The sequence below is a fragment of the Trifolium pratense genome, linkage group LG7, assembly GCF_020283565.1.
Source record: "Trifolium pratense cultivar HEN17-A07 linkage group LG7, ARS_RC_1.1, whole genome shotgun sequence".
NCBI classification, from domain to species: Eukaryota; Viridiplantae; Streptophyta; class Magnoliopsida; order Fabales; family Fabaceae; genus Trifolium; species Trifolium pratense.
Genome location: NC_060065.1, coordinates 39,702,076 through 39,729,807, shown reverse-complemented (window position 1 = coordinate 39,729,807; position 27,732 = coordinate 39,702,076). Strand labels below are relative to the sequence as shown.

Here is a 27,732-nt window from a genome sequence, read left to right as displayed (position 1 = left end):
GTAATATATGTGTATATAAAACTGTGTTAAATAGTAGACATAAAAAATAGAAAAAAGATTTACAAGGATTGGAACTAATGACCTTTCTATTCAAAAACATTTTTATTTATTTATTTATAAAACATTGGATTAATTATTTTTAATCAATTATGGATATAGATTCACAATAATCAATTATTATTAGAAATTATTATCTAATATAAATTATGATCTATTGTTATTAAGCACTTATTGATGAATTTTATCATTGAGCTTTAATTTTGAATGGATTGTGATGAGTTGGGTCATTCAATTAAGTTCAATGAGAGGTCACCGACTCATTGCCCTCAACTATTTGACTATGTAACTGTTATCCTATCAGACAGTTAATATAAGGTGAATAATCTAATTCTGAAATACCAATGATAAAAAGTATGCGTTATGTTGTTCTCTAATATGATGATTCATGGTTTAATCATTAAAATTCCTTCAACACCTTCTTATCCACCAACATGTACAAATTTTATGTTAAATTTTGCCTAATATAGGATATAGTCTTGAAAAAAAAAAAATCACTATAGTTTTAATTATCTACCATTTGTATTATTGTCGATATTATTGCTAATGAATATATACATAAATTTATGTTCATATATTAGAAAAAGCATTGGTACCTCAAGTTGACAAATCATGCAGATCTAAAAATATATACCAAGTTAAAAACATTGATAGTAGGAAGGAATAAAGAAGCACCTTTATTCTATTAAGTATCATATGATATTCATATAATTCTAACACACAAAGTAGAACAATTTGAATGACCACAATTCCACCAATGTAGATAACATGATGCATTAGTCCCTAGCTTTTCATATTTCATATAAAAAATTCACATAATTGGATTCGGTTCCTATAGTGGCTTCTCAATCAATGTACACTATAAATAATTCTCCAAATGGAACCTCATATTTACTCTATATTCTTGATATCTATTAAGTTGATTTTGCAACTTTAAGCACTATAGATTTTTTATTTCCAAATTCATGCAAAGCAAAAAGAAAAGTAACATTAAAAGAAAAGAAAAACACAAAGTTGCATGGAATTGTTTCTCATTGATGATGTAACAAAAGATCAAAGAGTTTCTCATCTAGTGATTGCTTTTTCATGTTATGGTATATGATTCCTCTAAGAAAACTTTTTGTTTGACCTCATAATTTCAAGTTGCATCCTCTATCATGTTTTAGAAAGCTTTAATCTCCAACATCAAATTTTCAAATATTATGTAAACTTATTTAAGTTAACATGATAGTTGAGTTTGTGTAAATATATGCGAAATTTGAGTAAACATATTTGAAACTCAGATATTATATGCAATACATGAATTGACGTAAATGAATATGATACTTCTCTTGTGATCCTGGAACATATGATCCGATGTTTCTTATGAGCTCTTGCGGACGCCCCAACAAAAAGTTTAGGGGACCAAGGGGACATTTGGGTATACAACTTAGTTAAGAGCTTATGTATAAACTATTTCTACAATAGAATGGAAAAATCGGTATAAACAATTCATAGATTGTAAACAACTAATTAAAATAAACTATTTAGAAAAACTTAAAATAAGCTGAAAACAGCTTATAGATATGTCATAAACTATTTTCATAAATATTTCAAAATATTCATACAAGTATTACTGCTTATGACATTATAACATAAAACCAAAAAAGCTATTCAAAAGTAAGAATTCTCTAGAGAATGGATCTTCTCAATTTTCCTGATTTCCTCAATTTTCACATTTCTCAAGTCACACAATTTGAACCAATTAAAATATACTAAATTAACCATGATGCTTTTTACAATGTCCATCCAAAAAAATACATCATCAAAATCCTATCTCCTACCTTCAAATCACAGCAAAAAGTAAGCAGCTTTTCATTTGGGAAGAGTTCAATGCAAGCCCTCTAGTGCTTGTAAAAAAGTTCTTTTAATATTCCACAGATTGAGAATATGCTTTCAAACCACTAGCCCCCAATAATGACCATTGCATGTGTAAACAAAGGTGTAGGGAGATAATAATGAGGTGTTCCTGTGTGATCAAAAGTAGCTTCAGAATATGTTGAAACAGTTGATATTTAGGTACAATAGTAGTATCCACACATTTTAAAATTTAAAGCATAATATAAATGAATAAGTTGAAAAATCTTGTTTTGTTTACTAGGACTGTTCAAAAGGTGACATATTCTTGTCAATGTGACCCTAATGGCTGTGGTCCATGAACACAATCATATGAGGGGTTGGCCATGATGATTCAAGAGTCTAGAGACGGGATCTGGATTGATTGCACTGCTTCACGCAGTTACACGTAGTAAGCGATCTCGGCCGTCCAAAAGCAATTAGACGGTTCTGGTTGATCAGTGTAGTTTAAACACAGTTTTAATCTCAACCATTTATTATTGACCGGACAGTCGATAATGACTACTGCATTAACACAGTTACGGTGTGTAATAATTTTCCTTAGAGACGTGCTGTATTTGTAAGGTGAGAAATGCATCTCATTATAAACTCTTTCCAGACATCTACTTTCATCGTGGAACTTGGATTTTTCCCAAAACACCCTCTCACGCCCAACACTATTGTGAATAATTTGGTGAGCCCAAATGGATAGGCTCTAATACCATATTGAGTTTTATAGTAGGACTGACTCGTCCTTACAAATCTGACTTGTAAGGTGAAGGTTGCATCTCTTTATAAACTTTTTTCAGACTTTATCTCTTTTCAATGCAGGACTTCAAGTTTTTATTGGTCTTTGATGATAGTGTATTTCATGTTTTGAGTATCTAGGTTACAAATATAAGCCACTGATCAAGCAAAAAGAAAATTAACTCCACTGTAACTAATTATATTATTATTTAATTACCTTCATAATATTTTTATTTCCATTTTAAAAATGTACATGCGATTCTTAAGCTACCAAGCTTCACAATGGAACTATTGATTAGTTACTGGAAGCAGTGTTGTGAAATAGCGGCTATAGTGGCGCTATAACCTAGCAGCATTTGAACAAACCGCTTTTGTTTCGCGATACACTATTTACTAGAAAGTTTTGTCAAATTTTGCCTGTTGCAGCGTTATGGAGAGTTTCAACAAACCATTATTTTCTATTATCCGCGATTTGACAACTTTGAGTGGAAGTCGCTAGCAATATTTAGTAAGAGTCTGCTGATTATCTAATGAATAAAAAACACAATGAGATGAAAAACATTTTCACCTTACTTGGAAGTTCCCTTCTCAAAGCAATGATTCCGATAAACATGGATGCTCCAAGTACAGTTGCAGGCATAGAGGTTCACTACTCATTGACTTGATAGGGGTTATAAGTGGAGGCTGTTGCCACTGCTTTGTGTCGGTTGGGATCCACAAGTCTGCTTCCTTGCTTGTACCTGCCTCGGGAATGGATCGAAAGTAAGCAGTTATCTCCCATCTGCAATCTGTTTAGAATTGAAACGATAGTTTAGACCTAGGTTTCAGTCTATAATATATACTACAAAAATGATATTATTCAGCACATGATTTCCAATCCATATTCATGAATGACAATAAGTAGCAAACCACTTCCACTTGATTCTATAGTAGCAATCTATATGAACTGTAATTGATGATGAGATATAGGAATGCTAGGGTGAATGAGATGGTTACAAATTTACAACAAGAAAAACATGAGAAGATTTCACAAAAGATAAACTAAATTGCATTTTAGGTCTCTCAAATGTTCTAAGCAGTAAAATTTTCAGTTTTAGTTGAAAATTATGTCTTTGTATTTTTGTTGTTCAGTTTACTCACAAATGTTTATGACCTGGCAAATGGTTTATATACATAGCATGACACTTTACTGAGTTGGGATCTCAATGGACCTATAAGTGACTTTTAGTCTATTTAAACTACTCAATATGAAATAACACATTTAAATAAATTAAAAACATTAGTGGATCCATGAAGATTATTTTCTTAATTAGTAAAAACATGTATGTAAATTGCTGGCCACATCACTACTTTCTACAGGTAAATTGGATGCCAGAACAACATAAGGACCTAAATTTTCGATAAAAATTGAGGATTTCATTACAGGAGAAATTATTTAGAACTGTTGGATTATTTAGCATATGCCTAATCGGAGGAGTGTTTGTACAAAACAGTGATCAAGGCTTGTGGAGTCTATGGTCCAAAAGGTCTAAACTGGTTGAATTTTAGCATTGCCTATTATATGATATCAGGAATTATTTTCTCAACACTGCCCCTTAAGTTCAACTAAATTAGTCTATTCCGTGCCCATTTGTGACTTGCATACCATAACTGTCTCAAGCTTATTTCAGTTGATTGTTCTGTACTTCTTGAGTCCTGGATGCCTAGTTTTATATTTTTTAGTTGGATCAGTACAAGTTATACTAGGCCATTAGGCTCAGATACCGTGTTGGGTTTTTAGTATAGGTCCAATTGGAGGAGTATTTGTAGATTGGGCTCTAGTGATCAAAGATTGTGATGGCTATTTAGCATAGGCCTAATTGGAGAAGTATTAAAATTCCTCAGATCAAAGTTTTCTGATCTTGCATAGATGAGAACTTAGAGAATTTATTGTAAATGAATGCTGAATTTTCAGCTGAAATTGATTGAAATGATTTCAGTTAAAGTTACAATAGAGGTTAATCTATTTATAGATTACTTTAGAAGGTTTGAGTCAGTTTAAGTTTCATGAGCTTGAGTTAAGTGTTCCAATCCTTTAATAAGGAGTTTTTGTAAATTGAACTCCTGTGATCAAAGATTGGGACGTCTATGCAAGGTTGTTACTTGCGAGTCGACGTAGACTCGTGAAGGGTTCGTAGACTCAACTCGTAAGAGTCTATGGAAAATAAAAAATTACTTTAAAAAACCCATAAAATGACACAATGCTATTTTTGGAGATTGGACAGAGCACACACAGAAAAAAGCATAAAAGTAGCAACAAAATGAAGATTCTATCCGAGTTTGACCGAGTCCGAGCGAAAATGAGTCTGAGTGTGAGACAACTCACTTTGGCCTCCTAGACTTGTGAATATATGCCTTGACAGGAACATTGTGGTTTTGATGATTGACAAAAGAAGTCTAAGCATGACAATGATGCAAAAAGCGGAAAAGAGGATCAAGCTTTCAAGACTTGGGTCATAGATGTATCGAGTTGTAATCCAGATATTTTTAGGACCCTTATGTGAGTAGTTGAAAAAGCTCTCTTTAAAATATATCACACACTCACAATGATTTTTAGTTACATGTGATTTTGCATAAAAATATTTTTGCATAATTATTTTAGAAAATTGCATAATTTATTTTGAGCTTATAAAAATAATATTTTTGCATGACATAACTAATATTCAATTGTGAAAAAAAAGCATAATCAGTTTTAATTCCAATTTTAGTATTGTGCAGCGTGATATTCCTTTTAACATAATTGAATGTAGCATGACCAAAATGGATTATATCCTTCATGATCTTATTTTCTTCTTAAAAGGCACATTCAATTATAGTTATATATGGAAATGGATTAACGGCTTTTTTCATCTTAATTACCAACGGCTATTTGGCTGCAATAGCATATTGAGCTACAACGGACATATTTTGTTTAATGCATAACACTATTTTTCACTGTAAATAAGTGTTTGTGACAGCTCTTTCAACAACGATAATTTTGGCATCAAAATCATAAAAAATAATACTCATCACTCTCATTATTTTTACACTTGCTAATATATTTTCTTGAGAGCTCTTTTATACTACATAGTTTACTTTGTAGTACTTGTGCTTCAATTTGTTATATCTACACATTTGGTGTAATCTTTCAATCTTGTAATTTCTTTTATATTGGGTGTGATCCCGAAGTTTTCAAGAGAGGTGATATCTCTTGGTTTAGAGGCTCTTGCACAAGGGAGGTGATATCCCATTGTTTGTGTTGAGAGTTCTCGATTGTAAAGGTTATTAGCTTATCCTGTTATAAAAGCTTGATTTAGTGAAATCTCAAGGTGCTTTCCTTGGGGATTGGAGTAGGCCCTTTGTTTTTGGCCGAACCAGGATAATTTCTTTGTGTTCTTTCTCCTTTCCTTTTCATTTCTTTTATTTCTTTTTGGCATATTTACATATCATTCTTTAATTTATATAAACTTATTTTCAAGCACTTTATTTTATTTGATTAAATTTTTTTAAGTGCTTATTTTTAATCAATCTTTTCGAGTACACAATTCACCCCCCCCCCCCCCCCCCCCCCTCTTGTGTTGTTTAAAGTCACTTGTTCAACAAGACTCATAAACTCTTCCGAGTCTACGAGTTGACTCGTGAGTTAGCAACTATGCCTTTATAGTCTAGAAACCAATTAAGACTTCACCCTACGTTGCTTATAAACATTTTATCTTTCTCTATTTTACCCAATGTGGAATGTTTTTCTCAACAGAACTTTAATCATTTTAGACCGTAGCAGAGAGATTAAAAGTTCAATTAAGCCAAAGTAGAACAGAAAACACAATTCTTTGCAGCATGAGTATAGGCCTATTTGTTTAAGATTGAAATAAAAGTAAATATCAGATATAATAATTTAGAGATTTTTATGTGAAGCACAGGTCGATTTATGTTTTTTATAAAGATAAAAATCAGGTTTTTCTCTAAAGTTTCTAAAAACAACTTCTCATTTTAATCATATAAGTTCTTTTTTAGATTCTAATTAATTTAAAAAGCATAAACAGACAACATCAACACCACTAAAAATGATTTTTCACTTAAAAAGAATGTTTTTTTTTTCTCTTAAATAATTTGTAATGAATGGGCTTTATACTTTGTACTTACCAGGAGGAAGCTTCTTAGTAAGAGATTCTGAGATTGACAACTTGCTCATAAATGATCTGAGAGAGAACTGAAGATCAACCTCTTCCACAGCTGAACCATAGGAGAGGTCCATTGCAAGCTTGAAAACAAACTTCTCCAATGGAACATTATGAGCATTGAAGAAAATAACAGCTACTCTTTCAACCATGCCCTAGTAAATGAAAGGTAATGGATGTAAATCAGCAAGACAAAATATCGCAGTTGCAAGGGGAGTTGGGTGTGTTTTTGTATGTGATCGTCTAGCTTTGGTTAGCTATTGGATTATTTATATCTTTTACAACATATCTCTCTTAGAAGAATCACAAGGAGTAATTATCTAATGAATCCTGTTCAAACAAAGTGATTTTTTATTTTCATTGCAAAGTGTGTGAGTGAAATTGTTTGCATGAGCTCAACGCTAGCGCTAAATCTCCTATTTATACCTTGACGGTATCAATCGATGGAGCAACAATATGACACCAACAACAGCTAATAGCCTAACCAATAGCTAAATCAACAATATGATACCAACAACTGCTTATAATCTAAACATAAATGCTTATACTCCAGCAATTACCAATATTATTTTGATCTTATTAAAAACTAGATATTCAGTGCTATAAAATATCATAAATAAAAATAATTGGAATCATTTTAGTTTTTATCTGTATGAAATAAAAAAAAATTAAAGAGAAATCACAAAAGGGAATGTATTTAATCCAGTTTTTCTAAGCCTTGAAATTCTAATGTATTTAATTTTCCATGTTTACAGCACTGCTTATCTTCCTTAAAGTTATCTCTCACTCTACCTTGAGATTTTTCCTTTGATAAGTATTTTCTCTCCTTCATCTTCTTTAGGTTTCCTATGTTGAAAACTGTTCACCTCTGTGACAAACCAGTGTGCATTACCTATTCGCGATCTTAGGAGGGATGAGCGAATTATGAAACAATGGCCTGAGGTAAGACACTGTAATTGAGGTAGTGATCTTATGGTAAAATGGCTGTTGTAGCTAGGAATGCACCTCATTTTCCCCTCTAAGTTGAAATTTTTGTAGGTATGCATATCAGGGTGAGATAAGCTCTAAGACCGAACCTTCATATTACTCCGAAACTATAATAACTAATAAGTCTTAGACTCTTGGCATGTGTTTGTTTGTTTGTTTGTTTGTTTTCTAAGCGAAAAAAACATGAATGCACGTCAATCTTAAAGCTACAGTTTGTAACTTCAATCTTAATGGTGATGCATTGATAGTATAAAATATTTTTAAGTCGACATCCAATTAGAACTCATGAATATTGCCACATAAGCCCACTTTGTAACCGCAAAAAAGTTTATTCTTATTCAACGTTAGGGGTAAAACTAGTTTACACAAACAGTACAAATGCCTTTTTTGGATTGCCATCACCAACAATGAAACAATATCAAAATCCCATTCAACCAAAATCAAACAACTAAAGAAGACCAACCTTTTGTATATAGGGAAGAAGTCCTGAAACAGTGGCATGTATGTAATATCTAAGCTGAGGATGACAAGCCCTTTGAACCACAACATTCATATACCTTCTCCTCTCAAAAGCACCTTTTCTCCACAACCAAAAAATGATCCTAATCAATTATTCTGTTCGTTATCAATAAACAAAAAGGAATATCTACAATAAAACTGCATTGTGCAGCCACAAATCATTGTTTTTTTCTTTTCTTTTTGCAAGCAACCAAACAAACATAAAAGAGAAACCCTTCAATTTGGTCCCTAACTTACCACTCTCTCATGTTCGTCCTTAAACTTTAAAAATATGATAAGCAGTTTATAAATTATTCTCAATCTATCAAATTAGCTGCAGCGTTGCTTTCAAAATAGGAGAGAGAGTAATGATTCAAAAAGACTAAGTGTATGTTTCGTTACACTTTTGGACGAGTTAAAATTGATTCTAGAGGTATATAATTAATTTTGAGATGTTTGGATGCTCTCAAGTTGAATTGATTTTGCTTCCAGAATTAATTCCATCTTGAAGCTACAAACAATTTGTAACTTCTGCAACTAGAATTGTTTTTTGGCTTGAATCTATGGTCCAACCCACTTCTACATGAATCTATAGTCACATAAAGCACTTTACATTCAATTCAACGCACTTTTAGACAAACACACTAACTTGAAAAATTACAAATAGCTGCTATTTATTATATTTCTATCAAGCATGAACTTATTTGAGCTTATCTACCAACATTGCGAAACTATTTGGGAGAACTTATGATAATTTAAAAAAATTCTTTTCGGCTTATTTCATAAGTTCTCCGATATAGCTTAGGAAAACAGCTTGTAGCATATATAACATTTATTTTTATTTTATCGTTTGCTATTAAAATAGCTTACACAAGTGCTAATCATGATAAGCGCTTGTGCTATAAGCTGTTTATCCAAACAGGCCCTAAGTTGAAAAGATTTACTAAAAAAAACTTAATGGAGATGAACGAACAAACCAGAAGGATAAATCCCTTTGAGAAAAACAACAGAAGTAATAGCAACTTCCAAAAATTCAACCAAAACACCAGCTATTTTTCCTGCAAATTTTCATCCACAATTATTGTTAATATAAAAACACAATAATCAAAATCAAAACTTTGATTACAAAAAATTTCAAACCTTGTGGAGTTTGATTCTCTCTTCGCTCCATTCCATAAAATTCCCATTATTCAATTTTCAATTCTGATAATAATTTTCTCCAAACCCTCTCAATAAACCAAAAAACCCCTTTTCCAAAAAGGGCATAAAATTCATAAAAATTACAACTTTACCACAGAATCCGACCCGTATTCAATTGGGTCATACTCATATCAGTGATATCACTACTTTACGGGTCGGGTTTTAACCCGAATTTGATTTTCTTCTTTCATCTATATGCTACTTGACTCTCTGTCACTACACCAACAACGAAAATGGCAGGTGAGATATTCTTATTTATTTTTCTTTCTTTTCTTTTGAATTTTGATTAATTTCGACTAAAAAAGATTGGATTTTGATGAATGGTTTAATTGAATTTTGAGATTTGACATTGAAATTTGAAAATGCAAGGAAAAAGCAAAGAAAAGATGGAAGGAGGAAGAAGAGGGAGAGCTTGTGTTGTTGTTTTGGGTGATATTGGACGTAGCCCTAGAATGCAATACCATGCTCTTTCACTTGCCAATCAGGTTTATTCAATTTCTTGTTAATTTCCAAAAAAGTTTTATAATTTGAATTTTATCTTTTTGGGTTAATAATTTGATGTTATATTTTAATTTGTTATGAAATTTAATTTGTATGCACCGCCCATGTATTCGATCACGTCTCACTGTATAGATATTTGTGTAAAATAATTTTACACTTTGGGTTCATAGAAATTAATATCTTTTTGTATTGACTAGATTTGATTTTGCATATGTTGTTTGATTTTCCATTACATGTGTATTATGTGTTGTGTTATTGGACTATATAGTTCTAACTTATGAGATTCTTGTAATGATTTTATGTGTACTGTTGATTGATCTATTGCCTTTTCTGTGTCATTCCAGGCTTCCCTAGAGGTTGACATTGTTGCATATGGAGGTAATTTTTCGGGTTGAGATCGTCTCTGATACTTGACACTTTCGGTAGGAGAGATAAACAGAAGAGATTGATGGTTAACCTTTTTCTTTTTATCTCTTAGAGTTGTCAACCTCGGAAAAAGCAGTTTGTTCAAATTTTGCTATGTTACATTGTTATAGTGTCGCTATAGTCACTATTTGACAATACATTGTACTAAATTGCTTATGTGAAACATAGCGATTTGTTCAAATCCACTATGCTATAACGCTGTTATATGACAGCATTGGTCTCTCTCCTACCAGAGGTGTCTAGTACCGGAGATGATCTCAATTCTACTATTTCTGTATTTGAATGGTTTAAATTGAACCATTTGAGTTACATTTTTATTAGTAGAATATGTTTTGGAATTAATAAATTTGCGTTCAATGATTTCTAACAGGTTCAGAGCCTCATACTTCACTTTTGGCCAACCCATCTATTCATATTTACCAAATGGTATGTGTGTTGACTAATCTTTTGAGGATAAGTTTTACAAAAAAAGTTGATGTAGTTTTTTTTGGAAAATTCTCAAATTTACAGAAGCAGTGGCCAACAGCCCGTCAGGGATTACCGAAGATACTTCAACCTTTCATGCTTTTATTGAAGCCCTTGTTTCAATTTTTCATGCTTCTTTGGTACCTTTTTGTCAAGATACCTTCTCCTGATATTTTTATTGTCCAGGTTGGTTACAATTTTACGTGTTCTTCCTCCTTTTATTGATGTATTCGATGCTACTTGTTCTTGCTTAAGTTAGAATTTTGATGTTACCAGACATGTGTAGTTGTGTACCTTGAAAAATGGATGTGACCATTCTTTGACAAACATCCCAGAAGCTAAATAAATATTAAAAACCATATTCGTTTAGTAGTTTGTTTTAGATTAGTTTAAGGTTTGGGTTAACACGGAGATTCTATATTGCCCAACTTTGCTATCTTGCATAGATGATGTTAAGCACTCTATGTGTTAAAGGAAATTTATTCTGATACGCCCTCCGGTCCTTTTTATAGAAACAATTCACTCTTTAGGTCCATTGAATAACCGATGAATCTGGTCTATATCCGATGAATTTGGTCTATATGTAGACCAGATTCATCGGTTATTCAATGGACCTAAAAAGTGAACTATTTCTTATAAAAAGGACCGGAGGAACTATTTGGTTAGATTAAAAGTTACATGATTGAGAGCCAATAGAGCCTCTGATTAAGTTAATAGATTATTGAGTAGGCATCATTATTATGGCTTTGAAGGCTGAATGAACAAGCCATCTCTTCATAGATTTCCCGCTTTTGAGGTATTATCCATTCTACCAAGCAGATAAAAGATTCCCATTGCTTTCTTTGCCGTGAATCCCCTACAAATAGTAGCCTTTTTTCCATGAATCTTTTTTAGTTCTAGCACTGGATTGAAACTACAAATATGCATTCATTTTGGTTTACACTTTAAAACAGTTACACAAACATATCTATATATTATTGTCAAAAAGTAAGAGAATTACATAAAACATGTTTGGAGCGTGAAACTCTTACCTTGGCAAGGTATAATCGTATGGCTGCCACTCCCAATGCTGGTAGTCTTCTGAGTCAAAAATCAAACCTGTCATCAATCCATGTTTCATTTACAATCTCCTCGTTGACTTTTTATCACCTGCTAGGAAAATCAGAATATGAGAGACACCATTGCATAAAACTCTTAGAATCAACTGTGAAATTATTCATTTCTCTCATATTCTGTAGTTTTGTACTTCACTTCCCTCATTCCCTTGTTTGTGCAGAATCCTCCTTCAGTTCCAACTCTGGTAGCAGTAAAATGGGCTAGCTGGTTTAGGAATTCACCATTTGTCATAGATTGGCATAATTTCGGATATACTCTACTTGGACTGTCCCTGGGAAGGAATAGCCGTTTTGTCTCTTTATACAAATGGTATTAGTTCAGCATTTTTAACTTTTCCATTTTGCTAATATCAGTATTGTCAACTTCTGATTGCAAAAAATAGCATTTTGTTCAAATTCTACTATGTTGCAGTGCTATAGTGCCGCTGTAGCCTCTATTTGACATCACTTTGTACTAAGTACTGTAAGAACAATAGTGGTTTGTTCAAATTTGACAATTTGTTCAAATTTGACAATAATAACCGATATGGATTTTTCTTTTGGGTCTTTTATGACTTTTCTGTCTTAAACTTGATTCTAATGTGATTATTTTTGTTGACTCCATTTAGGTTTGAGAAGCATTATGGGAAAATGGCAGACGCTTCTCTATGCGTAACAAAAGCAATGCAGCATGAATTGGCTCAAAACTGGGGAATTAAGTAAGAGAGTTTGCTAAAAGTTCAAATGGATAAACATGTTTTTAGTCCCTAAATATTATTAATTTTCGTTTTTAGTTTCTATAAAAAATTTCTTCAACGTTTAGTCCCCATAATCTTTTCCGTCAACACTTTCGGTCTCTGCTGTTAAATTTCAACCTATGTATGTGGCTAACAGAACTCTACGTGGCACTTGCCACATGAGCTTTTCTAATGACATATATTTTATTTGCTAACACGTGTTTTTATTAATTTAGTCACTATTTATTATTTATAATTGAGATAATATTAAATATTGGGATTCAAGGTTTTTACGATAGAAAATCCTCAAATTCCCCAAATCAATCACATGAACGTGTTGCAAGGAGAACACTGAACTAACACGTATATGATGGTCTTAGGAGTGATGCAACCAATATGCGATGGAATTTGGAGACCAAAAGTGTTGACGAAAAATATTTTGGAGACTTAAAGTCAATGGAAATTTTATAGGGACTAAAAACGAAAATTGATAATTTTATTGGGATTAAAAACATAATATTTAACTCAAGTTCAAATATATTGTTTCTTTAACATATTAATATTCCTATGAACTGTGACGCAATCTGATCCAGTGTTCATTCCTTGACTTCATAGTGCTACGGTATTGTACGACCAGCCTCCCGACTTCTTTCATCCAACTTCACTGGAGGAAAGGCATAAGGTGATATAGTTGTTCGGTTGTCTCGTGACTGTGAATGGTGTTACACATTAAGCATTCTTCAAAGTTTCCTAATATAATATAGCTAGCTTATAGTTGTTTTGCAGATTGAATGAACACTTTTATGATCCTCTTGGTGTTGGAGATTGTGTTAGTAATGGTAAGATAGGTTTTACAATGCCAAGTTATATTGATCTTAGTTGTCGGCACATTATTTTGTTAACGTTCTTGCTTCCTGCAGGAACTTCACTGTTGAGTAGCCAAATCCAAAATGAAACCCTGTTTACAACTGAGGTTGGTTCAAACATATGTTTGAAGCCAAACCGGCCTGCACTTGTTGTAAGCAGCACGAGCTGGTAAGTGTATCCTACAATGAATTTCATGCATTGGTAGCATTAAAATTATCGGTATATATGCTTTATTTACATCGTATAACCCGATACAGGACTCCCGATGAAGATTTTGGCATTCTCTTAGAAGCTGCTTTAATGTATGACAGACGTGTTGCTGCTATATTAAATGAAGATGATTCATTAGATGAGGAGGTCATTTGGAAAGAAATATCTGATGGAAAACAATGTTTATATCCCAGATTGTTATTCGTCATCACCGGTATAATTTTTTGTTTTTTCCCTTTCTGAAGCATTGATAATCATGAGGAACTATTTAATGACGAATATCTTCCTTGATAAAGGTAAAGGTCCTGAAAAAGCAAAGTATGAGGCTAAAATAAAGACATTGAAACTTAAACGTGTGGCATTCCGTACTATGTGGCTGTCGGCTGATGATTATCCATTACTGCTAGGTACGTTTTGTGTTCTTTGATTTTTAAAAAATTTCTTGCAGTGTTGTAAATTATTTGATATTAACATCTTTGAGTAATTTCAGGATCAGCTGATCTGGGTGTTTGTCTGCATACTTCTTCATCAGGATTAGACCTTCCGATGAAGGTACCCTTTATTATATATCATTGGATAAACAAAAAGTGCTGTGATATGTACCAGCTATTTTTCATGTCATCAATTTTGCGTCGGTGTGTGGAAGTAGTTCTTTTCCATGATGAAGTTAGCTTTATATTTTGAGTATGATATCAAATTTTGACATCGTATTCCGAAACGACTATTGCATTAAAACATATTCATTCAATATATTTCTAAATTTTCTTCGTTATCGGTACCAGGTTGTTGATATGTTTGGTTGTGGATTGCCTGTTTGTGCTGTTTCGTACTCTTGGTAAGCTATGTACTTCATTTGAAAATTGACGTTTGTATTTTTTTGAAGTTCAGACGTTATGTTCGTTTCATTTATTGGTCAATTTTTTTACTTTCTTAAAGCATTAAAGAGCTGGTTAGTGTTGACAAAAATGGTCTTCTCTTCTCTTCATCTTCAGAGCTAGCTGACGAACTTTTGGTAAGTTTGTTAATGATTGCATGTATGGTATTCACTAGATAATATACAATCTTTTCACACTAAATCTTAGCTAGTATTTGTCGCATTAAGTGTTTGCATCGTTGTAATATCTGAATTTTATTTATTTTAGATTGTTTTATCTCTTTAAATTCTTGATCCATAACGCGGACAATGTTTATGTCTAATCTCGAGCATACTAATTTGTTTTCTTGCTGAATCTACATAGACGCTCTTCAAAGGATTCCCCGACGAGTGCGATTCTTTGAAGGTTCTCAAATCAGGTGCACTAGATACTGGTTCTTCATCAAGGTGGGTTACTGAATGGGAAGAACATGCAAAACCACTGATAACTGAGGCAAGTTCATATTGTTTGACTTTACTTTTCATAATCCGGTCATCTAATCTTGCGGCAGTTAACAATTTATACATTTGATTCAAAGATAATCCTATTTTCACTCTTTTTTATATGCTGCTTTGGTTTAAACTTTAAAGGGGTATTCCTGTTGACCTAAAATTAAGAGCATTTGAATTTGCAGGTTATATCAAGATCTTGATTTTTTTTCGTGTTCTTAGAAGACATGTTCAACTGCTTACAGCAAAATTTGGTAGATCTGTTGATTTGTTGTAAATAGAAGTCTGAAAATTTTGCTTTATTTGAATTAGGAATAGGATTCATTTTCTTTTAATATGTCCTGATTCTGAGATTCATAATATATTTTAGTAAAAGTGAGGTTATTTATACTAAAGCTTACAGATTAGATTATAGTTGTTTTCTGTTGAACTTGTGTCTGCTTTTGACATATAGTGCTTGTGGTATAAGCGTCGAAGAACTCACTCCCCAAATTTAATTAACAATGGAAAAGATAAGATAAAAATTAAAAGACGAAATTGTATTAATATTAAAGATATAAACAACTATTGGTAGTATCTAGAAAGTACTATTAAAATAACAGACAAAATATGAAAAACAGGAAACAAAAATGAAATTGTAGAAAAATGGTTTCTAAGAAGTGAACTTCAAAGCTTGTCCTCAAAGTCGGTGAGAGGCGTTATTTGTTCCTTCAAACCTTTCTTTCTTCTTATATCGATAACACGTGCAGCTGCTGGAGTCCCAGGTTCCAGTGGATCAGATGGCACCAAATCCCAATGGTCAAATACCAACTGAGGGAAAGCTTGTCCTCCTGTTTGAGCCCTCAGTGCTTCATTGAATTTAAATGACTCGATAACAGGTAAATGTGCCTTGACATTGTAAAGTGGAGTGTTAGGCCTCTGGATTGCCTCAACAACATGCCCTCTTCTCTGATTAAGAACACTGTATATACCTCCAAGAGCATGCTCAGGTGCTTGTATTTCCACCAGATACACTGGCTCTAGAAGTCTCGGCTTTGCTGTAAGCATGGCTGCATAGCACACCCTTCTAGCTGTTGGAGTGATCTGACCACCTCCTCTGTGAATGGCATCGGAATGAAGAACAACGTCGCAAATCTCGAAACAAACCCCACGCATGCTCTCGCCAGCCATTGGACCTTGTTTTGATGCCGACTGGAATCCAGTAACAACAGAGTCCTTGATTTCATTCAGATATTGTACGCCTTTACATGTATCTACCACCATGTTGGGACCTGTTGTGTCGGGACCGAAACACCATATTTTCCTGGTGAGATCCTTGTCCCAACTAAACTCTTCAGACAGTATTTTAGTACGGTTTTTCGGGTCATCTCTCAATCCAATCCTTCCATCGTCAATGGCCTGTGCAAGCCCTTCCTCCATTGGCCTTGCTTCCATATATAAACGGTTGTGTCTGTTTGGTGACTTGCTCATCACAATATGGCTAGATTTCTCGAGCACAGTCTCGCGGAAAGAGACAATAGGGTCGGATATTGAAATCTCAGCTCCATTCATGAAATCATCCTGCAAATCCTTCAAGCAGATTTCAAGGTGCAGCTCACCAGCTGCAGCTACGATATGCTCTCCAGTCTCTGAAATTGTGCACACCACCATGGGATCTGACTTCGCTAACCGTTTAAGGCCATCGACAAGCTTGGGAATTTCTGATGCTACCTTGCATGTAACTGCTACACTTACCACAGGTGACACTGAAAATTTCATAGCTCGAATAGGATGTGCATCGATTTCTTTCTCATTTGTTAAAGTAGCATTCTTGGTAATGAATTGATCTAAACCTACCATGGCAACTGTATTACCACAAGGGACATCCTCCACGGTTTCTTGCTTCTTTCCCATCCAAATAACCGTTCTTTGAACACTTTTCACATACAGATCTTTCTTCTCCCCGGGGATGTAATTTGGTCCCATAATCCTGACCTTTGTACCAGTTGAAACCTTACCTGAAAACACACGACCAAAAGCATAAAACCTACCCTTATCAGAGGCAGGAATCATCTTTGAAACATAAAGCATTAAAGGTCCTTCAGGATCACAATTTCGGATTGCAGAAGCATAAGGATCGTCAAGGGGACCCTCATACAAATTATCGACACGGTATTTTTGAGCCTTGGAAGGAGAAGGAAGATGGAAAATCATCATCTCTAAAAGGGCACTACTAGCCGGGAGCCAGCTTTGCATAACACGCTTCATCAAAGCTTTTCCTGTTAATTCTTTCTCCTCTGACTTCAAATTCACCTTGAGCTTCTGCAGCATTGGCCACAGCTTATCCTTCTGATCAGTCATACAAAGTTCAATAATCTGCTTGATTGGGTCATAACAGAACTGAACAAACCCTCTTTTGCAAGTAGCTGAACCAGTATTCTTGGTGGTCCATTTCTTAGTGGCAGGATCAAAGAAATTTTCACCCCAGAGCCTCTCCATCATCTTTGACTCGTCAACACCAAATTTGGAGGCATACATCTTCGCAAAGTTTGTGAGGGTAAATGCCCAACCATGCAAACCAGCAGAGAAAGCAACAGTTCCTTTCTCAGGATACACTTGAACATCACCAAGCAATGGATCTTCATATGTAGCCATGATCACATTAGCACTCTCAATGACCCTCTGTATTGTCAAGTATGCCTCTTCTGGATCAAGTTGAAGCTCGAGAAAACACCTATCCATTTTGTTGACAGTTAAAACAGGTTTAATCCTTTCTCCCAGTGCTTGTCTCAACACTGTTTCAGTCTGTACACATACCCCTTCGACACAATCCACCACCACAAGTGCTCCATCAGTAATGCGAAGTGCAGCCGTGACCTCAGATGAGAAATCGACATGCCCAGGAGAGTCGATGAGATTTATAAGGTACTTGTTCCCTTCACGTTCACCTTTGAAGTTCTTCAAATCACCATCACTCATCTCATAGTAAAGAGAGATACCGGTTGACTTGATTGTTATACCGCGCTCAGCTTCGTCTTGACGGGTATCTGTCATCCTAACATCTCCTGCAACCTCTTGTGCTATAATACCAGCCGCCGCCACAAGAGAATCAGTTAAAGTTGATTTTCCTGCATTCAAGAAACTCAATTAAAATACTGAAATATCTACAAAATAATCCTAATAATTGAAACAGAATATGAAAATATTTTCCTTTTCAATTTCTAAACAAAGAAGATACAAATGCTAAATAAAAAAAGCTATTGTTCAGTTACATTGTCAAGTAGTAATTATCAAGAAACAAAATAATCACAACATTACAGAATTGCCTCACATCAATCAACAAAAAGGTGCAAGTATTGTTCCCTTTGCTTTCTCTACTACACCTATATTTTTCGAAAGCTTATTTATTTTCGCACGGCAATGTTGTCTGAAAGTTTATTTTTGAACGGCTAAATAAACACAGAAAATTAAACGTCCAGAAATAAATTTTCGAAAGATTTAGGTGTAGTACTAAAAACTTAGCAGTTAATACCAGCTACAAGCATCGGAGTAACATACCATGATCAACATGAGCAATAACCGACATATTCCGAATGTTATGTTTGAGGTCCATGATCGCCCGAAGTTCATCAGCTGTGAACTTCACCATCTTTGACAGATTTTATTTCTTGCAAATAAGGGCTTGATTCTGAAAGGAAGAAAAAAAAAACATAAAAGATTCTTGCAAACAAGGTTTAAAGAATATGATTACTAACCTCTTAAATCAAAACTTGCTTAAAACTGACCAGTACTCTATTACTTCTTGTTAGTAAGATTGGAGTCAAACCTTGGAAAATAAATTTAGTCAAATATCTGAAATAAAAAATTTAGAATTATTTACTAGAAAGGTTGCTACGTGGTATATATGAATGTAAAAGTGGTCATGCTACGATATATAATAATAAGTGAGAATTATTGACTTGGGCAGGCTATAGTTCCCGGTCAGTTTATGATAATAAGGAAGTAGTATTTGTACCAAAAAAAAAAAATAAATAAATAAATAAGGGAAGTGTGTATATAATAAATAGTAAGTGAGAATTATTAACTTGGGCAGCTATAGTTTATTTTTGTTGAGTTGTCCATCCAAGGAAGTTTCTTGGAGTGCTGTGCAAGAAATTTGACTTAGTTTAGTTCCATTCTTAAAATATGGAAATGGATTCTGTGAGTTGAATTTTCAGTGCAGTCACTTTATAGCCGTTTGATCACGATCAGATGGTTTAAAGAAATGCAGTCAATTAATACAATTTTAAATCATGACTGTTCAATTTTGATCGGACGGCTATAAATAGCGTGAATGCACGACTGCACCAACAACCCGACTGCTTGGAATCCGAATCCTTAAAATATTCTTCTAAGAAGGCGTTTCAGTGTATTAAATATATATATTTTTGAAGTTTTTTATTATCTAAGTTGTCTTTACATGTCAAAATAGTAAAAAAAAAAAAAAATAGTTAGTGTTGTGTTTTTTATTTTAAACAAAGTAGTGTTGTGTTAATATACTTAATAAATTGAAATATATGACATAGAGGGCATGTTTGTTTGAGATTTAAAAAAAATTATTTTTTTTTTTGAAAAAAATTATTTTCAAGGAAATTATTTTTGTAGAGATTTTGAAGAAAATTTAAAGCTATATGCCGTTTGTTTACAATCATTAAAATCTATTTTTTTTTTAAGATGGTGAGGGATGATGAATGATAAAAAATAGGATTTTGATAAAAGCTATTGAAAACAAATTCTCATTTTAATGAAAAAAATAATTTTTTTAATAATTTTTGAAAAAAATCTGAAACAAACACAAGAAAGATAAAAAAAAATAGATTTTTTGGGTGAAAAATCTGAAACAAACAGGTACAGATTCACTTTGGTACAAAGTTACTTTGCTTAATAAGTCACTAGGTTTGATCTTCTACTTCATTATAAATAAATAAAAAGGTTAATTTGCTTAATAACTATCTATAAACATGAAATTTTATCAATTTAATCATTGGTTACCGTCACATTATATTAACGATCAAAATAACAAATTTTCTGATATAAAAAAAAAAAAAAAAATTTCGTGCGTAATCTTAAAAGTTGATATTTATTTATATTTTTAACAAAGAATAGAGTTATCCTACTCATAGTCGGTCATAAAATAAAGTAATCTCATTTCTTCTTTGACAAGTAATCTATTCTCATATTCTCAAAGAATAGATCTATTCTTTTTTTATTTATGGAAAATGTTAAATAGTGTCCCTGTCTGAGGCATTGGTTAAGCATATAAATAAAGAATTTTTGTCTTGAATTTTTTTTTTTTTAAAAGCTAAATTAGCCCACTCAACATTTTGTCTTGAAATTGGTGCATTCAATACATTGAAAATGTAAAAAGTTGTCGTATCAACATTAATTTTATATTATTTATTTCTATTACATGATTCAATTACCAATTCATTTAATTTTACCTTAATCACATAAAATGTACTGCTGACTATTATAAGTACGAAGTACTCATATCTTTTATATTATTAGTTTGTATACACAAGCAAATTTTAAACCCTAATTTGTTTTTCCTGTTTTCCCTCCATTTTATCTTGAAATTTTTATTAAAAAATAATACAATTTTGTCTTGACAAGGATTCGAACCCACGGGTCCGGTTAAGGTGCTTAAGCCCAAGCTTATGCACCATGCATAATTGCTATGCGCGCCCCCCATATTGCTACGCGCGCCCCCTAACTGCTACGCGCCCCCCCATTTTCTAGCCCCCAATTTCTAGCGCGCCCCCCATATTGCTACGCACGCCCCCCAATTGCTACGCGCCCCCCCTCATTTTCTAGCCCCCCCAATTTCTAGCGCACCCCCCCAGGTTTTTTTTTTTTTTTTAGATTTCTAGCGCACCCCTCAGATTTTTTTTATCACGCTTTTAATTTTGATTGATTGAATTTTATTTTATTTTATTGATTAGGGATAAATTTCAGAGTATTATGTATGGTTAATTATTTTAGTAGTTAGTTTTAAACTAAAATCATGTCAAACCATCATCGCTGTAACCGCTGCAAGCTCTTCAATCTTCTTCGCTCTCGCTATCTTCGTTTTCCAATCGGAATCTTACAAATCAATTCTCTTGAATCGAACGAAAACGAGAACGAATTGCAATTTCTGAGATGAATCGGAATCGGAGTTTTGCAATTTCTTAGATGAATTGGAATCGGAGTTCGTGAGAGAAGGTGAAGAAGATGAACAAAGATCGCGGATGAACAGTGATCACGTTTTCACTGTTTCGCGTAAGAAAAGATGAACAGTGAATTTTCGTTACAATTATTCTGGAAACCATTGTGCTGGTTAAATGGTTTCAGAGAGTTAAAAAGTGAAACCATTTGTATTATAAAATGGTTTTATGTGTTTATTGAAATCAATATTGTGTTTTTATGGTTTTAAAAATCCTGGAAACCATTATGCTGATTAAATGGTTTCAGAGAGTTAAAAAGTGAAACCATTTGTATTATAAAATGGTTTTATGTGTTTATTGAAATCAATATTGTGTTTTTATGGTTTTAAAAATTCTGGAAACCATTATGCTGGTTAAATGGTTTCAGATAGTTAAAAAGTGAAACCATTTGTATTATAAAATGGTTTTATGTGTTTATTGAAATCAATATTGTGTTTTTAATATTGAATTTATTGTATTATTGAAATAATATTCCTTCATTATTATTACTATTACTGAACCAAATTAACATCTCAAGATTCTCTAACCAATAATCACTCAACAATTATAAAAAAAAAAAAAAAAAAATTAATCACTCTACTTTGTCTCCATTCAGCAAAAACACAAATATTGTATCACTAAAAAAAACCTCATCACAAAAAGAAAAATCAAGCTATCCAATTCGAGTCTAATTCATACGTTCTTCATTGCCGTTCAAATTCGATTCTGAGACAAAAAAAAAAGCCTAGAAATCTAAAAAAAAAAAAAAAAAAAAAAACCTGGGGGGGTGCGCTAGAAATTGGGGGGCTAGAAAATGGGGGGGGCGCGTAGCAATTGGGGGGCGCGCGTAGCAATTGGGCTTTCAGGCCTAGTAGGCTAAAAATAAAAACAAAACGTGTGCATCAGCAGAAAGGGGGTGGGGATAGCGAGCCTTTGGGGGGGCTGGGGGGCGCGCGCGAGAAATTTCTGGGGGGCGCGCGAGTAATTCTGGGCTTATGCACCATGCATAAACATCCCCTTATGCATATTAACTTTTGCCCGAACCCACAACCCTTCAGTGCAAGACAATATTTCCAACCACTATGGCAAGTATACCAATTGTGATTAAAATTATGTGCAATAATTGATAAGCATCATCAATTTTAAAAGTATATCATATCAAAATTATTGTTGACTATATTATTCATTACGAAATATTTTTATGTCTTTCTTGATCAATGATTTTTTTTCTACCGCATCATAAATTTAGAGAATAATTATCATGTGATATTTGGAAAGTTATTAACACGTGTGATTTGGAAAGTTATTATCAAACTCAATTATGTTAAATCAATTTTTTTTTTGCAACACAACCATAGTCATGTCACTAATCACATTCATTATTTTTTATTTTAACATTGCAGATTTAATATTAATCGATGATCAATTGATACAATATGCACTAGCAGATATTGAGATGATGTTACGTAGTTGTGAGAAGAGTTTAAAAGATTATCCTCCAATGCCTAGAGCAACCACATCATTAGTTCCTGATATACAAAATAGTTTAATACACGACGAATTGAATTATAACAGACAATCATTAGTTGGGGAACATGTTAGATTGATGTCAACTATGACTTCAGAGCAACGTAAAGTATATTACACAATCATGACAAGAGTTAACGAAAACAAACCTGGTGTGTTTTTTCTTTATGGTTATGGCGATACAGGGAAGACATTTATCTGGAGGGCCATGTCAGCCGCATTACGCTCAAAAGGTGAGATAGTTTTAACAGTTGCCTCAAGTGGGAACGCTGCATTGCTTATACCTGGCGGTAGAACAACACATTCAAGGTTTTCTATTCCACTAAATGTTGACGAGTTTTCAACATGTACCATAGTTCCTAAAAGCCCTTTGGCGTTATTAATACAAAAACCAAAGCTCATTATATGGGATGAAGCACCAATGATGCACAAACACTGTTTCGAAGCTGTTGATCGAACTTTAAAAGATATTCTCAAGTCTATCGATGAAAAAAATAAACACATTCCCTTCGGTGGAAAAATTGTTGTTTTTGGCAGAGATTTTAGACAAATTCTACCATTAATACCAAAAGGTACAAGGCCAGAAGTTGTTCATGCTACTATTAATTCTTGGGTTCTTTGGAATTTTTGTGAAGTTTTAACATTGAGTAAAAACATGATGCTTCTCGGTGGTTCTTCGAGTGCAGACGTTGAACAAAGAAATTTGTTTTCTGAATGGGTTTTGGGTGTTGGCGATGGAGAAATTGGATATGACAACGACGATGATTTAGAACTTGACATTCCATCAGATTTATTGATTCCAAATTCAGGTGATCCTCTTGCTTCTATCATTGAAAGCACATATCCCCAACTTTTACAAAACATGAACGATATAACGTATTTCCAAAATAGAGTTATACTAGCTCCTAAAAATTCAATAGTCGACACAATAAATGATTATATGTTGGATTTAATTCCTGGTGAAGAAAAAACATATTTGAGTTATGATACTCCACTCACACAAAATATAGACAGTCAAACAGTGGATGATGTTCATACTCCCGAATTTTTGAACAGATTTCTACGTCGGAACTTCCAAATCACAAGTTGAGACTTAAAGTTGGAGTTCGAGTTATGCTATTAAGGAATTTGAATAAAAAATTAGGATTATGCAATAGAACAAGACTTATTATTACGAGATTGGGAAAACGTGCTCTTGAAGGAAAAATTATTTCATGAAGTAATATTGGTGATCAGGTTTTCATGCCTAGATTTTCTATGACACCATCTGACGTGAGAATTCCTTTTAAATTTCAACGGAGACAATTTCCTATAATGATTTCTTTTGCGATGACTATTAATAAGAGTCAGGGACAATCTTTAAAGCATGTTGGGATATATCTTCTGTCGCCAGTGTTTTCACATGATCAATTGTATGTTGCAATTTCAAGAGTTACTTCTAGAAAAGGATTAAAAATATTGATCATCAATAATGACGGTGAAGATACGACTAAGACTTCGAATGTGGTCTATAAGGAAGTCTTCCGTAATATAACATAATTTTCTTTGTATGAATATTTATCCAAAATTATTGTTGAACTATCGTTTAATGTTACTCAACTTTTTTCATATACCTTAAATTATTGAAATTATCATATCTTATTTAATCATTACATATCTTACACCTAATCAGACCAGTGCACCGCACGGGTCGATGTTCTAGTTTATATATTTAAGTGATTAATCTTCATAAAAAATGACCTATTAAACACATAAAATAGTTTCTTCAAAGTAAGTCTTCTTCTCCGTAAGCAAGAGTCAAAAATAGAACTCTTAGCTATTTATTTAGGTTTTTTTTTTATCAAAAACTTTTAACTATTTATTTATTTATTTAAGTTGTTTAAGTATTTCACCACTTGGACCAACCCGTTAATATTATGAAAAAATTCAAATTATATTTTGTTTATTAAAACTTCTTTTAATAAAAACAATTCTCTGATTTATATATGAAGAGGGAATGAAACAAAGAAAGAAAAAAGTGAAAAATAGTAGGGATTATATAAAATCTTATCTGATGGTCATATTTAATAGGCTTGAATGTAGTTAGTTTCGGGTCAAAAATCATTAAACTGATAAAAATTGTGACCACTTAATTTGAGTTTAATTTCGACTGTCTACATCGCTAGTTTGTTCGGGTGCGGGTTGCACGGGTGGCAGGTAGAACGGATCGGTTGTGACAGGTTAAATTGAAGCTTTATTGCTACTTGCTACATCTAAAACTCCGTTCATCTAAAAATTCCTAGTCTTCAAATATTTCAATACATCATACACAAGGTAAAAAGGATAGAAGAACTAAATAAACAACAAAGCGAGTGAGATGTAGTTACTTCGTTTCAAATTTTATATATAAAGATAACAATAAATAAAGAAAAAGAGAAGTAAAAATTAAAATAGATCTAAAATATAAAAAAAAGTTCACACCTCCTTCATCAACATATAACAAGCTCGTAAAATATAACACTTATCACTTATATTAAGATTGATAAAACTACCTAGCACAGTGTAACCAAAAAAAAAAAAAAAACTACCTAGCACAATACTCCCTCCGTCCCAAAATATAAGCAAAAGTTGGTCAACAAAAGTGAATTTATTTGGTCCAAATCTTTAACCAAATACATCAAGTTTCTTTGACTCATTTTTGCTTATATTTTGGGACGGAGTAGTATAATAAAAACAGTGGTACAGTACTACATAATTAATGGATTATTTATTATACATTAAACTTGATGAAGAATTGTTAATCCTGTGATGAATTCCATAATGGACATCATGAGTTGAATTTATGTGAGGGTAGTCACAAAAATAATTAAGTACACGTGGAGGATGCATTATTATTGAGACTAACAAATCAATAAGAGTAGGACCTATCTCAAGTGATTTATTTTTTGCAAGAGATCCAATATGAACCTTTCACGAAAGTTAGTATAATTTTTCTCACTTGTATTCCATCTTAAAAGTTTTACATTGAGATTGAATGAAATAAAGTTTGAATATAAATTTGTTTGTTTGTTTATGAATTTGTAGTGTATTTTATCTATTATTGAATTCAGTATTTTGATTTTTCGTTCTTTTTACCATTTTGCAGGGGGATCATCATATCGGAAGCAATATTTGAAGTTATATAGGAGATATTCTTTTTAAACGTTTTACAAAATTGTTAAACGTTTTACAGAGATTCGAACAAATTTAATCTCAATTTTATAACTATTTGGTAATACTGAAATATATTATATTCATATTGTTGTGTGCATATTTAGAGATATTAAATTAGATTTAAAAAATTACTTTAGGGATTGTAAATTAATTAATAATAATAATAATTAAAAAAAACTCCTTAGAGACTGAAATAGAAATCGAATTTAATATGTCGCAAAAACAGTCGCTAAGACTGGTCACTAAATCAGTCGCTAATAGCGTCAAACTACGCATCGCAAATGCTAGTCTCTGAGTTCGGTCTCTGAATTCGGTCTCTAAATCGGTCGCCGAAATTTGTCGCCGGTTCGGTCTCTAAATTTGTCGCCAGTTCGGTCTCTACAACTGAGATTTCTAGTAGCGACAAATTCGTTCATACTACTTGTAAAGAGTTTAATAAACATGTTTGTGATCAAAGATTTCACTTTTATTAGGAAAATCACCCACAAAACCAAAATGAAAATGAGTGTAGAGAGTTTGGGAATAGGGACGGATGCATGTATTAGAGTGTGAAGGCACATGCCCACACAAAGTTTTTAATTTTTTTTTATTTATATAGAGCATATGGATTGTTTGTGTGTAGGAGGTTCTATTTGTTGTATTTGACCTGTGTTGTGGAATGATTTTGTTTTCTTTGGTAGCTCATGGTAGTAGTGCCTCTATCTTTCTTTTCGATGGTGTGTATTGTGCTTTAAGTTGTTTGATTATTTGTAGTATGATTTGAACATAGCTTGTGGTTTTCTTTGTAGTAATAAGATTTTTGGAATTATATTCCAAAACGCTTCCTAATGATCTAGTTTGAGGCCAAAAATATCATATTACCATCTAAGTGATAGAGAAGAGATTAATTTATGAGATATTATTTACTAAATGGCCCTTATATATCATCCAAAAGAGTTGCGAAATAGTACGAGAGATCGATAATTAAATGATTATTCAGTTACTTATATAGGCAGAGATGTTTTTATTGAGATTGAACATGAGAAAAGCAACCAATCGTTAGTTGGATCGGTGATGATTGACGCTGAACTCGGTAGAGAGGAACACAGTTCGATCCTCCACAACTGCGATTGGGAGGGGGCTGGAACCACTTAATGTCAGAACTAACCCCTGAACCACATTAAACTGGTGGTGAAAAAGCCAAACAAAATTTTTGAGAAAAGCATTAAAAAAACATCAAATTATAAAGAACATTTGTGATGTATATTTATGCTCTACAAAATAAAATGCTTCGAAGTTATGTATATGATGCCTCCACTACTTAAAATTTCTGGCTCCATCACTGTTTGGGAATGGAGGAATCGACATCCTCCCCTCTCCATAATCACTCAAGAATATGTAATCTAACTCTCTTACCTTAGATCCGACGAAATCTTGAGTCCTTCTCTTATCTCTTAAGCTTTCCTCTTGCCTCAGCTCTTTCTTCTTCAAGCTCTCCTCTTCTCTCTACCTCCTTCACAATGTTGAGAAAATGAGTTTCTCCCTCTACTTTGAGCTATTAATAGTTCTCCCCATTTTGTGATGCATAGGCCCAATGGGCCAAAGCCC

The 27,732-nt window shown here is 33.1% G+C and overlaps 3 protein-coding genes and 1 pseudogene across 5 annotated transcripts; 2 read left to right on the top strand and 2 right to left on the bottom strand.

Annotated features, from left to right (window-relative positions):
• Positions 1 to 1,623: 1,623 nt before the first annotated feature.
• On the bottom strand, positions 1,624 to 9,604 carry LOC123895716 (DNA polymerase zeta processivity subunit). 2 transcript variants are annotated; one of them, XM_045946203.1, is made up of 6 exons: positions 9,501 to 9,604; positions 9,338 to 9,418; positions 8,326 to 8,438; positions 6,841 to 7,030; positions 3,253 to 3,467; positions 1,624 to 2,065 (listed from the first exon to the last, which is right to left on the bottom strand). In XM_045946203.1, the coding sequence occupies exons 1-5, from the start codon at positions 9,529 to 9,531 to the stop codon at positions 3,268 to 3,270; spliced, it is 615 nt and encodes a 204-aa protein (XP_045802159.1). In that variant the 5' UTR covers positions 9,532 to 9,604; the 3' UTR covers positions 1,624 to 2,065; positions 3,253 to 3,267. The 2 variants fall into 2 exon arrangements, with proteins under 2 accessions (XP_045802159.1, XP_045802158.1); XM_045946202.1 differs by having other exon boundaries at positions 3,248 to 3,467; positions 9,501 to 9,603.
• Positions 9,605 to 9,675: 71 nt separating this feature from the next.
• LOC123895715 (UDP-glycosyltransferase TURAN) lies at positions 9,676 to 15,637 on the top strand. Of its 2 annotated transcripts, XM_045946201.1 has the most exons (17): positions 9,676 to 9,800; positions 9,930 to 10,045; positions 10,406 to 10,439; positions 10,858 to 10,913; positions 10,998 to 11,138; positions 12,229 to 12,377; positions 12,676 to 12,765; positions 13,399 to 13,465; positions 13,559 to 13,622; positions 13,704 to 13,818; positions 13,908 to 14,074; positions 14,157 to 14,267; positions 14,351 to 14,412; positions 14,643 to 14,695; positions 14,797 to 14,872; positions 15,099 to 15,227; positions 15,409 to 15,637. In XM_045946201.1, the coding sequence occupies exons 1-17, from the start codon at positions 9,794 to 9,796 to the stop codon at positions 15,424 to 15,426; spliced, it is 1,455 nt and encodes a 484-aa protein (XP_045802157.1). In that variant the 5' UTR covers positions 9,676 to 9,793; the 3' UTR covers positions 15,427 to 15,637. The 2 variants fall into 2 exon arrangements, with proteins under 2 accessions (XP_045802157.1, XP_045802156.1); XM_045946200.1 differs by having other exon boundaries at positions 10,858 to 11,138.
• A 99-nt stretch (positions 15,638 to 15,736) lies between these two features.
• LOC123895714 (elongation factor 2-like) lies at positions 15,737 to 19,148 on the bottom strand. The gene is made up of 3 exons (XM_045946198.1): positions 18,958 to 19,148; positions 18,761 to 18,890; positions 15,737 to 18,330 (listed from the first exon to the last, which is right to left on the bottom strand). The coding sequence occupies exons 2-3, from the start codon at positions 18,849 to 18,851 to the stop codon at positions 15,890 to 15,892; spliced, it is 2,532 nt and encodes an 843-aa protein (XP_045802154.1). The 5' UTR covers positions 18,852 to 18,890; positions 18,958 to 19,148; the 3' UTR covers positions 15,737 to 15,889.
• A 4,013-nt stretch (positions 19,149 to 23,161) lies between these two features.
• Positions 23,162 to 24,426, top strand: LOC123895541 (annotated as a pseudogene).
• Positions 24,427 to 27,732: the final 3,306 nt, after the last annotated feature.